This window comes from Sesamum indicum, linkage group LG13 (genome assembly GCF_026168435.1).
Source record: "Sesamum indicum cultivar Baizhima isolate 11 linkage group LG13, ASM2616843v1, whole genome shotgun sequence".
NCBI classification, from domain to species: domain Eukaryota; kingdom Viridiplantae; phylum Streptophyta; class Magnoliopsida; order Lamiales; family Pedaliaceae; genus Sesamum; species Sesamum indicum.
The window spans coordinates 9,203,829-9,217,448 of record NC_142669.1 but is presented as its reverse complement, the minus strand read 5'-3'; the positions used below and the strand labels follow the sequence as shown (position 1 = coordinate 9,217,448).

At 30.0% G+C, this 13,620-nt stretch overlaps 1 protein-coding gene across 1 annotated transcript; it reads right to left on the bottom strand.

Annotated features, from left to right (window-relative positions):
- Positions 1-953: 953 nt before the first annotated feature.
- Positions 954-4,273, bottom strand: LOC105176749 (transcription factor bHLH123). Its single transcript, XM_020698830.2, has 7 exons — positions 3,725-4,273; positions 3,029-3,632; positions 2,789-2,905; positions 2,576-2,641; positions 2,353-2,418; positions 1,833-1,883; positions 954-1,629 (listed from the first exon to the last, which is right to left on the bottom strand). The coding sequence occupies exons 1-7, from the start codon at positions 4,006-4,008 to the stop codon at positions 1,480-1,482; spliced, it is 1,338 nt and encodes a 445-aa protein (XP_020554489.2). The 5' UTR covers positions 4,009-4,273; the 3' UTR covers positions 954-1,479.
- Positions 4,274-13,620: the final 9,347 nt, after the last annotated feature.

The window sequence follows — 13,620 nt, the reverse complement described above, 5'->3', positions numbered from 1 at the left end:
TATATACATATATATATATATAGAAAGAGATGAGTGGTGGCGGCCCTTTACCTTCCAATGAAAGCAGGTGAATGTGACCATTCGATGAAAAGCACAAAGGCATGGCTGATAGCTCACACCCCTACCCCTCCCCCCCTTCCCTTCCCCTTTCTTATTCAAGAAAGAATATTTGTAAATTAAACCCTTCTTCTTCTTCATCTTCTTTCTGTTCTTTCTACATAAATCAACAAAACCCTAAAAGAAAGGTGACAGACATATGGGCCACCTTCTGACTTCCACTAACACACATATAAACAATTCTAAATTCAGATTTCCAATCAATTCATCTTCCTCCAATTCACTTCTATATATATATATATATTCCTTTCATTATTTTCTATTGATCCAAAATAAATAAGAATAAAGTTTATTACATCTTTATTCTAAATAATAAAAAATTTAGATGACTTCATTTCCAGCCACTGTCAAGCGTCAAGATAGGTCTTAATGACAATAACTAAATCATTTATTGGATACTTATGTTAACCAATCGAATTATCCCTCATATTGGTAAGGAAAACGGAACACACATATTCTTTAATTTATAGAAAATGGTTCGTTCTTACATGTTGAAATAGACATACTCAAGTTTAATTTTAATAATAAAAAAAAATGGGATGATTTCATCTCCGGCCACTGTCAGGGATCAAGATAGGTCTTAAAGACAATAATTATATAGATCATTTACTAGACAAGTATTTGTAAAATGCATACTGAGGAGCAGAACTGTCCCTCACATTGGGAACAAGGGAAAATGATCGGACATATTTTTAATAGAAAATGATTCGTTCTTATCAATTGAGGCGGCCACAAACTAAAGTTTAATAAAAATTTGAGATGATTTCATCTCCAGCCACCATCAGGGATCAAGACAGAAGGACCAAAAATTCAATATTTTACAGGAAACTTGCAGATTACGTATTGACGCGCGAAACTGTTCTATAATAAAAAATAAATAAAATCAAACAAATATATATTTGACGAAAAATGATTTGTTCTTACCCATTGAGGCAGGCGGATTAAAGTTAGTCGCTAATCTTTGCAAGTACATAAAGCTCCTTTAATTTTATATCCTTTTCCTTGTACTAAATTAATTGAGCTAAAAAACAACAAAAAGAGATTTAGTCCCCCCCCCCCCCACCCTCTCTCTCTCTCTCTATTTAAACTATAAAATCTACATATGCTTTTGTTGTACTGATCATTCCTAACCAAGCATTAATCATAATTCCTCAATTATTACAGCACTAACATTTGCTTACAGATGGTCCCTAATCTTTGCCTGAAGCCATGGCCCAACAGCTTCCTGTCTTGTATCTGTCCCCCTGGATTGATAAAATTAAGATTTCTATCTTATCATTATATATATATATATATATATCAACCTTATTAATTAGTACTGATCAAATTGGTTTGGTTCCAGGGGGCTGCTGCTACTGCTGATTATCTGAATGTTCCTCCGAATGTAGGTGTCCAAAAATCAACTGTTGTTTCATGAGTCATGGGGAAGGTGCTGGAAATTGGCACTAGACATAGACCTCGACTTCTCAGATCTTGGCGCGGCCCTTCTGAATCCTTGGATTTATCAGAACTCTGTGCAATATATGGGTATTAGTCTACTTTAACAGTAGTTATTGGTAATTAGTTATCCAAATTTCATAGGGGTACTCAGCATATAGTGATAGTTGATAATTGAAAATTAATAATGTAACTGTAATTGATTCACAATAATACTAATTAATGTCTTAACAATTAATTAACTAAGAAAGAAGGAATACTGGAAATTTTATGTATACCTGCTGATGCTGTATGGGTGCTCCATTTTTCATGTACGGGGTACTTAACACCTGATAATATTTCATAGAAGCAAAAACTAATAAATGCAACAGCGACGAATATTTTCTTAAATGTCCAAGAAAATTAATTATTTGCAGTTCAAATGTTCTATTGTTCATCCTCTATATATTTAAGAAAGAAAAAATTGCAGTTTTAGTTCTGGAAGTACGTAGTTGATAATTTTAGTCTTGTACGAGTTGGTTTCAACAATTTTATCCTGTAATTTCAAAAAATTTACATTTTGAGGACAAAAATTGCCAAAATTTGCTAAATTTTTCACATATTTTAGCAAATTCGGGACATTTTATCATTAATGTGGGAAATTTTGGAAATTACATAATAAAATTGCAAAAATTAATCCGTATATGTGTAAATTAGGAAAATATTTTGTACATGACAAGGTCGTGTATACATATTTATTGAAATACGAAATAAAACATGGTTTAACAGTAGAAGATTCAAACAAAATAAGAGACTTACACTGACTTGTTCATGGAGAAATTTTATGTATTCAATAGCTTCAGAAAGCACGGAAGCCGTATCAGTCTGTAAATTCAGAAATATTGCGTTAATTTGAATAAATTAATATGAGCATTAATTTTTTTTGCAGGTTATATATTGATGAGGAAAAAAGAAAAAAGCAGATTATTGGAATCGCACTCGCGGGAAAGTGATGAAAATTTTGAACAAGTTTTATAATTACCTTTCCAAAAGGCGAGACTAATTGTTGAAGTGCTGTTATTCTGTCCCCCATCTTCTCTTTTCTCACCTAATCAAGAACCGCAGCTTAATCATTGTATTATGCTTAATTAATCTGTTTTTGTGAGTATGGAAAAAGCAGATTATATCTCCCCCCCAGGATCAGCTTACAGCTTTTCCAAAAGCAAAAGCTCAATATTTGTACAATCAGGCTTACCTTAAAAGCTGGCAAAGGCGGAGGATTTTCGTTCCCGCGGGGCCGTTTGTTTGATGCCTCCATGCTGTTTTTCTTCGTTGTTGTGCCCGAATCCCGACCCTCCGACGTACTCTTGATCTTGATTTAGTTTACATTTTCAGAAAGAATTCAAGAAATTTGAATGAAACCCTAGAATCTTGATCTTGCTTCTGCTGTATATCATGCAACAATTGTAATGATTTTAGTTTGTTATTTGATTACCTTTGGTTTTTCGTCCAAGGATGAGGTTGTGGGAATCTGAGTTTGCAAGCCCGGAAAAAAGCTTGATCGAGCATCACTCATGACGGCTGCCGGTGCAGATGCATTCCAGAAAGGAGTGTTGTTAGTGAAATGCAAATGGCTGCTGCTTCCCGCCGCCTGCGGCGGCGCCTGTTTCGGCGGAGATGTTCTCAAGAACTGCGGGTACTTGTTCCAAGAGGGTACCAATTCCGCCGTGTTGACGCCACCGTAGGTGCTCGGGGGATACGGATAATTCATGGGGCGGTTTGGGTAGGCGGAGTGGTGCTGATTTTCAGAGAGTAAGAGGCCGTAGGCGGCTGAAGAATCCACCTGGAAACCTGTCTGGGATGTTATCGTGCTGTCGTTGGAACTGGCCTGAGAACTAAACTGCGGCTGGTCTAACGAGAACCCCCGCGGGTTTATATTCACTGATGAATCTTCAGAAGACGCCCCGGAATATAATTTATGCCTCCAATGTTCTTGAGAAGCCGCCGTCGCCCCGGATTCCTGCTGGAAACTGCTGCTATTTGAACTCATATCTTCTTGCAGCAACGCCCGGAAACTGCTCTCACCTTTTTCACCTCTACTGAAAACCAAAAACTAAATTAATTACACTGACAAAAAAAGACCGTGATTCTATGTTATAATGTAAATCCCGACAGGAAATTAACAACTTACAACAAAGCCGGGTTCCAATCCATGCTCTGAGAAGAAAGCCCCAACCCCATCATTTGCAAGTTCTGATTTGCTAAAACGCCGCCGTGCCCCACGGCGGACGACGGCGTTGCAGAATCCATGGAAGACCTGGATTTCGTGTCGACCATTTCTGTCGGCCATCCGAAGCTTGCTATGGCATTCAACGTTGTCGAAATCGAAGTGGGCGTTGTTCCAGAGCTGTCAAATCTGTTTCTTGATGTATCCCACCAGTTCCCTCCTCCCAGCTGAAACTGATCATCCGCCATGGCTATAGCTCGCTGTTTCTGATTTTTGCTACAGAATTTCCCTTTTTCTTCTTTCCAATATCCAGATGCTTATGCTTCAAGACTCTTTCCTGTGCTCGCTGCTTGATTTTTTATAAAAATTGAAATGAAAGCCGATTTGCAGCATCTCAGTATTTATACTACCATCAAGCTGAAGAATTTCATGAGCAGAATTTGTGGTTGACTTTTTTTTTTTTTTCTTTTTCCCTGTACAGTGATTTGACAAAGGAGAGGAAAGGAAAGGAAAGGTCATGTTGAAAGCAAATTCCCTGCATAGCCAATTAGATATGAAGATACGTTTTAATAAATTACAATCGTTTTTTCTCATCATTTAATTACAAATATTTTCTCTTTATATAATAAATTATAAATATTTTTTAAAATTAATAATCGTCTAACAAATACCCTACAATAAACTGCCAAATGAAGATATCTATTAGACGATTATAAAATTCCAAAACAGTGTATGTTTATAATTTTTCAAATAATGAAAGAGTAATTGTAGATATAGCAAATTTTTAAAAAAAATCTTTGTAATTTTTTATTTTTATCTTTATCAATCGCAATGGTGCTTTTTATTATTTTATTTATATATACAATTATTCAAAACTTAATTGATTATATCAATTGTTTGGAAAAGATAGCCATGCCAAGCATACTTTCTTGTACACTATCGAGTCAATATACCATTCACGCTACAAAACAAAAGGGTACACGTCATAACCATATGTAAGAACAATATTCTAGTGTAACACCTAACATTATAAGGATTAGTTTTCTTTTTAATTATACATCGTTTTTAATTGATATATAAAAGAGAAAAAATACAATTAATTAAAGACGATTTTTCAAAGTTGGAAAGCCATTTCATTATGTGCTAATTATTTCTTTATAGTAACAAAGTTAATACTTGATCAAATTTCTCCGGAGACAACCGAACGAGAGCAAAACTATTTTAAACTGAATCTGTCAAATCTAAATAAATTATATGATAATACACTTACTATATAATTGACGTATAATTTAATAGATTGAGCGATCACATAATCAGTATATTACACTTAATGTGTGAGACCAGGCCTAGTTTGATTAAGAACTTTTTCACAAATATGTTATATATTGGAAGAATTAAGCACGACTTTTTCGAAATCAATACTGAACAAACTTCAATATTCGTATATTCAGTAATTTGTCTCTTATAATAACGTCGTTAAGTCACAATTCAACATAAAAAGTTGAACTACCTGCACGTATTTTGTAATTAATTAAGAGGACCTAATTATCATGCTCAAAAAATAAATAAATTACAATGTATATATATATATATATAGACACACACTTGAATTAAAAATCTTTCTTGTCTCATAGTAATGATCTTTACTATTGAGGAAGAAGCGAAATTGGGGTTTATCATGTTGTTGTAGTGGTGGAGTCAATGTCAAGACTATTGGCACCAAATTGAATTCACAAAAGCCATCATTTGAATCACACACACTACACATAATAGTGTGTGTATATATATATATATATATAATATGTGAGAGACAGAAACCCCTGAAGAAGGTGATGAAAATCAACATGTGTGTGCGTGGAGACACAAACTCCGACTTTCAATTTGTCACCGATCATACATATATACACACAAGTTGTGCCTGCCCCGATCGATAGCTGCACTTTATCTAGGAGGACCACCCTCCCATTATCGGACATGCCCAAATGTCTTTTCCTCTCTATTCACCTAAATATAGGTAGGTGAATATACTTTCTTTATGTGTATGTATATATATTCAAAATGTACATCCATTATTGCTAATGGTACATATAATGGCATCAATCATTAGCAATTTTAATTAATTAGCTTTTATATTAAGAATGTCGAAGATGCGAACAATCATTATATATAATATTATAATAAAAATAGATTATTGGATATAGGAGCATAATTAAGCCGAGTTTTAGGCCATTTTGATATCAAATAATTAAAGGTTGAAGTATTTCATTGGCTCCTTTTTCTTTTGGGATAATTACACTTTCCTCCCCTCAAATTTAATATAATTATACTGTAGACTTTTTGTAATTTGAAAAACTATGTCTAGTTAGTATACTTGAGGTTTGCATCCGTATAGCAAATAGGTTCCTTCAATAGTCAAAATTCACTGAATTTGTCGATATTAACAAAAGAAAACTAAAAGAAATTATATTTGTCATCGGTTAACTTGTTATTACGTACTGAATTATTGTAGGTCAAATAATTTTTTTCAAACTGAACTACCCTCATAACGATAAAAATATTCATCCTCATATGCATTAACATATGAAAATGTATAATGATAATTTGATCATAAAACGATTCATTTGATTTGCAACAAATAAGTAATAAGTCAATCGGGATAAATATGAATTTTTATCCATTTTTTTTCTTTTTTTAATACCAAATAATTCGATGAATTTTGATTAACGAAAGAGAGTTATTTATTAGACGGAAACAAATATCAAGAATACTAAATATGGTTTTCCCAACCACAATGGGTTTATGTGTAACTATATCAAACCTCAAAAGAGAAGAATGTAATTTATTTTATTTATTTTGTGTTTTTCTCTCCCTAATTAAATTATTGTCCAAGTTATGCATATATATATATATATATATAGTTGATAATGTACTTCTGAGATACTAATCAGGGTCCAAAGAATCATTAGATATATTAGGATACGTAGTATTTAAATGTATGTTGGTGTTGGATGCGTATTATACGATGGAGATACGTGATAACCTGATCATTACCAATCAGAATTACTGCACAAATTATCTGCTTCTAAGCTAATTATGTAAATGAGGGGGTGGGATTAATATATACTGCAACAGGATAAATATGACTTTTTATTATATTTAATAATTATAATTAAATATAAAAAAATTATAAAAAATACTAATTAATCATGACTAACAGTTATTATTTTTGCAGGCAAAGTCAATTAAAATATTAGCCAGAGCTAAAAAAAACATGGCCAATTTGTTTTGGCCGTAACTAAAATCATAAAAAAAATATTAATTGATCATGATTAATATTTATATTTTGTAATTAATTTTGTTTGACTATGATTAAAAATATTAGTTTACCATGATTGCTTAAGTCATAGTTATTTTTAATATATCGAATGATCCATTTTCTGGTAGCAGGAGTTTCCTAGCAATAACAGTTTGATACCCAAATCATTATCAATTTTTATAAAATTCAAGAGCCAAGATTGCAACGAGGGATGTGGGCTATTTGGTTTATCCATAGAAAACTGATCAAACCAAAAAATTAAGTATTTTTTTTCTTGAAAAATTTTAATTTTTTTAGTTCAGTTTTGATTTTTTGTTCCAGTTAATTAAAAATAAGAATGTTGAAATTTTGTTACTATATATATATTGTATATAAATATATAAATTAAAATTATATATAAAAAGTTGATTTTATTCATTTTTAATGAATTTAACTTATTAACTTAAATAAATTATATCGCCAATGAGTTGTTGAATTTGAATTGTATTCGTAATCTTGGTATTATTGGCTAGTGTATTTTAGACTTTTACTTGGATTTGATTTTGATTGTACATTTTATTTTATAAGTTTCTATTCTTAAATTATGTTGGATTTCGGACAGGTAATTTTGGTTAAAATCAATTGTAGGCACTTTTTTTTTTTTAAAAAAAAAATAGTTAGTTCAACATAAAATTCAAATCGAATTGAAATAAATTTGATTTTTTATTGAGCCGAACCCAACACAAGAAAATTATTTAACAGCTAAAAAAACAAAATTGATGTTGTCGAGCTAATTTCCAAGTAAAATTCTCATTGCTAATTTACATTATTCAAAATATATGTAAATACTTTATTGCTAAATTCGTTAGCAATAAAATTTTATTGCTAAATTTATTAACAAATAAAATTCTTATAATAAATATTTTAGATTAGCAACGAGATTTTGGGTTATCTAAATTCTCAGTTCGATTCAATTCGATTAACTGAAAACCTCTAATAGCAAAAAATAAATAATTAAGTATTCCTATTAAAACTGCATAACTAATTATTACTGGAAAAAAATATTCCATTCACTATTAAAAGAAATGAATTATTTCTTACATTATAAATTTACTATAATTTGAAAATTACAGAAAATTAGTAATATTTACCAACGTAAAATAAAATCAATAGAAAAATTGAGTTTTGACTACGATTAATTAACATTAGTCATGATTTTATTTATAATTAAAATATTTATCATAATTTTTTATTATAATAAATATTTTTTGACTACATTTACAGAAGTAATGACAGATAAATATTGCACCATCATGATTAAGTAATTTTTATCATAATTTTTTATATTTAATCATAATAATTAATTGTAATAGAAATCATATTTCTTCTGATATTGTTCCATAATTCTTTTAACAAATAATTAATAAAAGTAGTTAAAGAATAAGCAAATTAAAGAATGAGAGAGAGAGAGAGTGAGTGGGAGGCGGTGGTGAGGAGGACGGAAGGGTGACCGATAACGGTGCCGTCATTCCTAATTTGACTGATTTTGAAGAAACAGACGATGTCAACGAGTGGGCTGCTGCGCGTGCGGGTGCGCGGGTCCCATTACGACCTATGAGTCAGAGCTTTGACAGCGACGTCCTCCAGACGTTTATTTCCTGCCGTCTGTTTCTTTCTAATCACTATTAGTCTACCCCCAACCATCAAAACAAATAAAAAAGTCCACCCATGTATGTCCACACTGATTTTGAATTGAGAAAAAGGAAAAAAAAAAAAAAGTCAAAATCAAAATATATTATTATTTTTTTTACTTGAACTTCAGACTGTATTTTGGTGATCAGGTTCCCAGGATTAGATAGGGATGACAATTTTAATTTAATTTTAATTTAATAACTTAATGAATAGTCGAGAAACACAATTAAAATTGTCACGTTAAATTTGACGTCTACATGTTAATATTCAAATTAGCCAGCAAATGAATAATAAGGTTGTATAAAAATAAGGCAATCTAATATAATAATAAACAATTAAGGATGACAATCGAATTAGACCGTTAGGGCCCTAACCCTGACCCTGATTGGGGTGAATTTCGTACACTTCTTGATGGGTCTAGGACTAGTCCGTGTCCAAGTTCAATGATTTGGAATCTAATCGGGTTTGGGGCGAGTTTTAGATTTTATCACAGCTACTTCTGGGGTGGGTTTTGAATTTTGTATACTTATGTATAATATTAGTTTTTTTAAAAAAAAATACAGTATTAAATTTAAATTCTTAAATAATTTTTCATGTATGAACTCTATATAAGAAATACAAAAAATAAAATATCAGTTGAACGTCTTTGCATTATATATTCATTGTAGATCATAAGATGTTATTACTTAGAAAACTAAAGAATTAGATGAGTGTATTCTTCGTATTACTTAATTCATTGTATATTGAAAACTATGCTAAAAAATCTAAATCTAAAATAATAGTACTTATAGAGAAAATTAAAAAATCAGATCATGAATTTATTCTTTGAATTATCTAATTTATTTTAGATCAAAAACTATATTAAATTATCGACATTTTAAAATGACATTACTATTAAAAAAAATTCAATTGAATGTATTCTTTATATTATTGAATTTAATTTTTACATGTCGATATCTATATAAAATTTATTAATATTTTTTTTCTAAAGGTACGTGGTAGACTTATAGATTTATAATATTTTACGAGCACCTTAATGTAAATAATTGATGACTGATCTTTTATTATGATTTAAGAAAATATATATAAATTAAAACTTAATTTTGAGCGATTGTGGATATCTAGAAGTTCATCCAAATTAGGTAAATCTATGTCTTGCATACGTTTAATTTACTTTTCTATGATCCGAATAAATTTCATAATCCTTCAACCAATTTTCTAACATATTGTTTGTTTATAATATGAGCAATTTGTATGTTCTTCGTCAGAATTGATCAATCTATACTATCTTCAAACATATATTATGTTTGATAGAAAATGGTAAGTTGTTTTTATTTTTTCAAAGTGGGAGTCCAATGTGGATAGCATACAACATAAACGCCAAAAGCCATGATGAAGAAATAGATTTTGACTAGCCAATCAGGTCGAGTTTAATTGACGAAATTGGGATCTCATGACTTATGAGTTCGAAATTCATCAATGTGCGCGATATTAAAAAAAGTGTCGTTCTACGTTAGTGGTAGTTGTATAATTATCTGATATTGATGATTAGTATATTATGTGTCGTTTGTTGTTATAAATATTTGATATTTATGATTGTAATTGATTTATTCAATAAATAATAGTTGTCTGATTTCACTTAAAAAGAAGAAGAAAGAATTCATTATAAACAAAGCATTCACCCAATTTTTTTGTTATAATATAATATTTTGGTCTAATTTGCTGAAATAATTATCAACAACTGCACTTAATCACTATTCAACATAATTTTTTTTATTTTTATTCATAATAATTTGCTTATGATAATATGCCATGTTTTTTTTATAATGAAAATGCTGGTCAACTTTTTGTTAACACTAAATAGATACACTGTATTCTTTACATACTCGGAAAGGGAAATACAACGTTCATACCCTATACTTCGTATAGCAAAGTTTATTTTTAAAAAATAAAATAATATAAATAAAGAAAGAAAGAAGAAGAAGAAGAAAAGATCGATTCTATAATTTTTTTCATAATTAAATAAATTATCCCAACAGTCAAAAAATGAAGATAATTTGTATAATTATTCCGACATTTTTATATAATGCATTTATAAGTTTTTGAAAAAGTATGACTGGTTTGTATAAATGATGTCGACATTTATTATAGATGTATATGTAATTTATCAAAATACGAAAATAATTTATATAAATACACCATAAATTAGGGATGTAACTGTAATTATCTCAAACTATAATTAACTTGGGCATGAATCAAGAAATCCAGCAGTTGTCTTTACTCATTTGATCTTGAGAATTGTAATTATTAGTGTTTTGTCTTGTCTTCATTAGCGCTTGCAAAAGATGAGTCTTGCATTTGCAGCATATGGCCACAGATGTTGATGATGAGTTGGGTGAATGTACGAACTCACAATTCGGCTATCATTACTTCAACTCTCATTATTTCCTAAATAATGAAATGTCAATTTTTAATTACATTCAACTATATATTAATATTCATTATAAAAAAAAATATTACTGGCAAGATATCCACTAATGTTGTGAAAGTTCTAATTATGAATTTTTATTGCTTCATTTTAATTAACACAAATGGTGCATTGCTATTTTTTTCTATAAACAGATAATCTACTCATTTGTAATATCACATGGGATAAATGACATTAAATCAGATATCTTTCTATCACTATTGCATATATATATATATATTGATGGGGTAAAACCCTAATTTGTCTGAGAAAGACTATCTTGCCCCCAAAAGGTACAAAATTACAATTTTACCAGAAGGATCCGCGCATTTTCGATCGGGTCGAGTCGGGATTCGACCCGGCCACCCGAGACATGTGGAAGACGTGCATTGGACCACCAGACCCCCATCTTCTCTCTATAAATACTCCATAGTCAGTGCATTAATAGTACGTTTGCTTTACCACTCTTTACTTTTTGATTGCTTCGATTCTCCAGCTCGCCAGCAACCTGCTTTCACGACCTAAAAACCAAACACTGACTTAAGCATCGGAGGGTTTTAGTTGGAGGCCACCCCAACAAGCATAACGATCTGCTTTTTTTCTAAGGGAGTCACTAGTCTGGGAAAGGTAGCGACCTTGAACCGCTTGGAGGATCCGTTCGCCCGACCAAGGAGGTTACGTGAATTTCGACCCAAATCATATATATATATATATATATATATATAAAGAACATAAGTGATTTTATAGTATTGATTTCATTTCAACAAATATCGACTATGCCATCTAATTATCAGCGATAGTTATAAAATACAAATGAATTGATATTCAAGTGATAAATAGCCACTCTATTTACTTTGGTTAGATTGAATCTGTTCGAAATTTTTTATTTAAAATAACTTTGATTAGGTTGAATCGATTACATAATAAATATAATTATAATTATATGCATTTTTTATTTTTTAAAATTATATATAAATTATATAATAAATATGATACATTTATTACATAGTATGATGTCAAATCGAATTCGCTCAAGAATTTCCCGTTATCTAATAATATGTATGAGCTCATATGATTGCACATTATTTTATTTTATTTTACTTTTTCTCTGTTTATCTCATCATGAGAAAATAAATGATGATGTGATCATGACATAAGGTTGAGGTCTAGAAGCTGACAAAAGACAGAGAAATCTTGTGAAAGCAGACAGGTCTGAGAATTCTTCAACATCAACTGATTACCCCTTGTGATTTTTCAGCCTTAATCCACGGGGGAACATGTCATGTTAGAAAACAAAAATTAGTTAAATTAAATTCCACCGAATCAAAATAATTATAAAATAAATATTTTATATTTAACAAGTGATTAACTATTTTTTAATGCGTATATCAATTATACAAAAAATATATAATACATGTCATATAATTGAATTAAATTCGATCAAATTCAAATTGAGTTAGAATTTCTTATTACATTGAACTCAAAAATTGATAAAACAGATAAAGTTTTTAGAGAACCGAGTAAAATAGGTTTTGCTAGTGGAGTTTTCGAAGTAATTACAATATCAGAAAAAAAAAAAAAAGATTATTTTCTACATCATAATTTGTTGCAATTTGAAAATTATGATAAATCAATATTATCTATGACGGCCAAATAAAATCGATGCGAAAGCTTATGTTTTGACCATGATTTTAATATTCATCATAGTCTACCTACTCCAAAATATTTACCATCCTTTTATATTTGTAGCTGACGTTTTGATCTCATTTGTAAAAATAACGATTGATAATTATTACATAATCGTAGTTAATTAGTATTTATCATAATTTTTTACTTCTAATTACAGAAATTAATCATAACTAAAATTCATATTTTTTTCTAGTGTTAAGATAAAAAAATAATAATCGTACGAACGAGAATGTTGCGATTGGATGAGGACAAAAATAATCACATAGAGCAAAAAGTCAATTCGTCAAGTCTTGGACCTATTTGTTAAAAATTTCAACCACATATAAGCCTTTGTCGTCCGCCACCTACGATTCTCAAGGTTGACTAATTAGTCAGGAGTCATCCCTTTTTTTATTTTTTATTTGGACCATATTTTTTATCTTTTTTTTTTTTCACATGTATTCTCATCTTACGCTTTAAAAAAAAGAAATTAATTCTGTTCGAAACGAGAGGAAAAGAGTTAAATTCTTCCCAACAAATATAACTATGGGATTTTTTAATTCTATTCCTGACAATAATTCATTTTAAAATTTAACTCACTTATTAATTAATTAACAAGTAACTTATTAATTCTAGACTTTATTAAATATTTTTTAATTATACCTTTTTAAACACTCATTTTTCAACAAGTGTCAGCAACAATTATCGCTCATTATTTAAAAAAGTAAAAGTCCATTA

Excerpts from the sequence above, each read along its gene's own strand:
- LOC105176749 (XM_020698830.2), bottom strand. The coding sequence starts at position 4,008 with ATGGCGGATGATCAGTTTCAGCTGGGAGGAGGGAACTGGTGGGATACA. Across the intron at positions 2,906-3,028 it reads CCTTGGACGAAAAACCAAAG|ATCAAGAGTACGTCGGAGGG; the intron begins GTAATCAAATAA and ends AACTAAATCAAG. Across the intron at positions 2,419-2,575 it reads TAGTCTCGCCTTTTGGAAAG|ACTGATACGGCTTCCGTGCT; the intron begins GTAATTATAAAA and ends CTGAATTTACAG.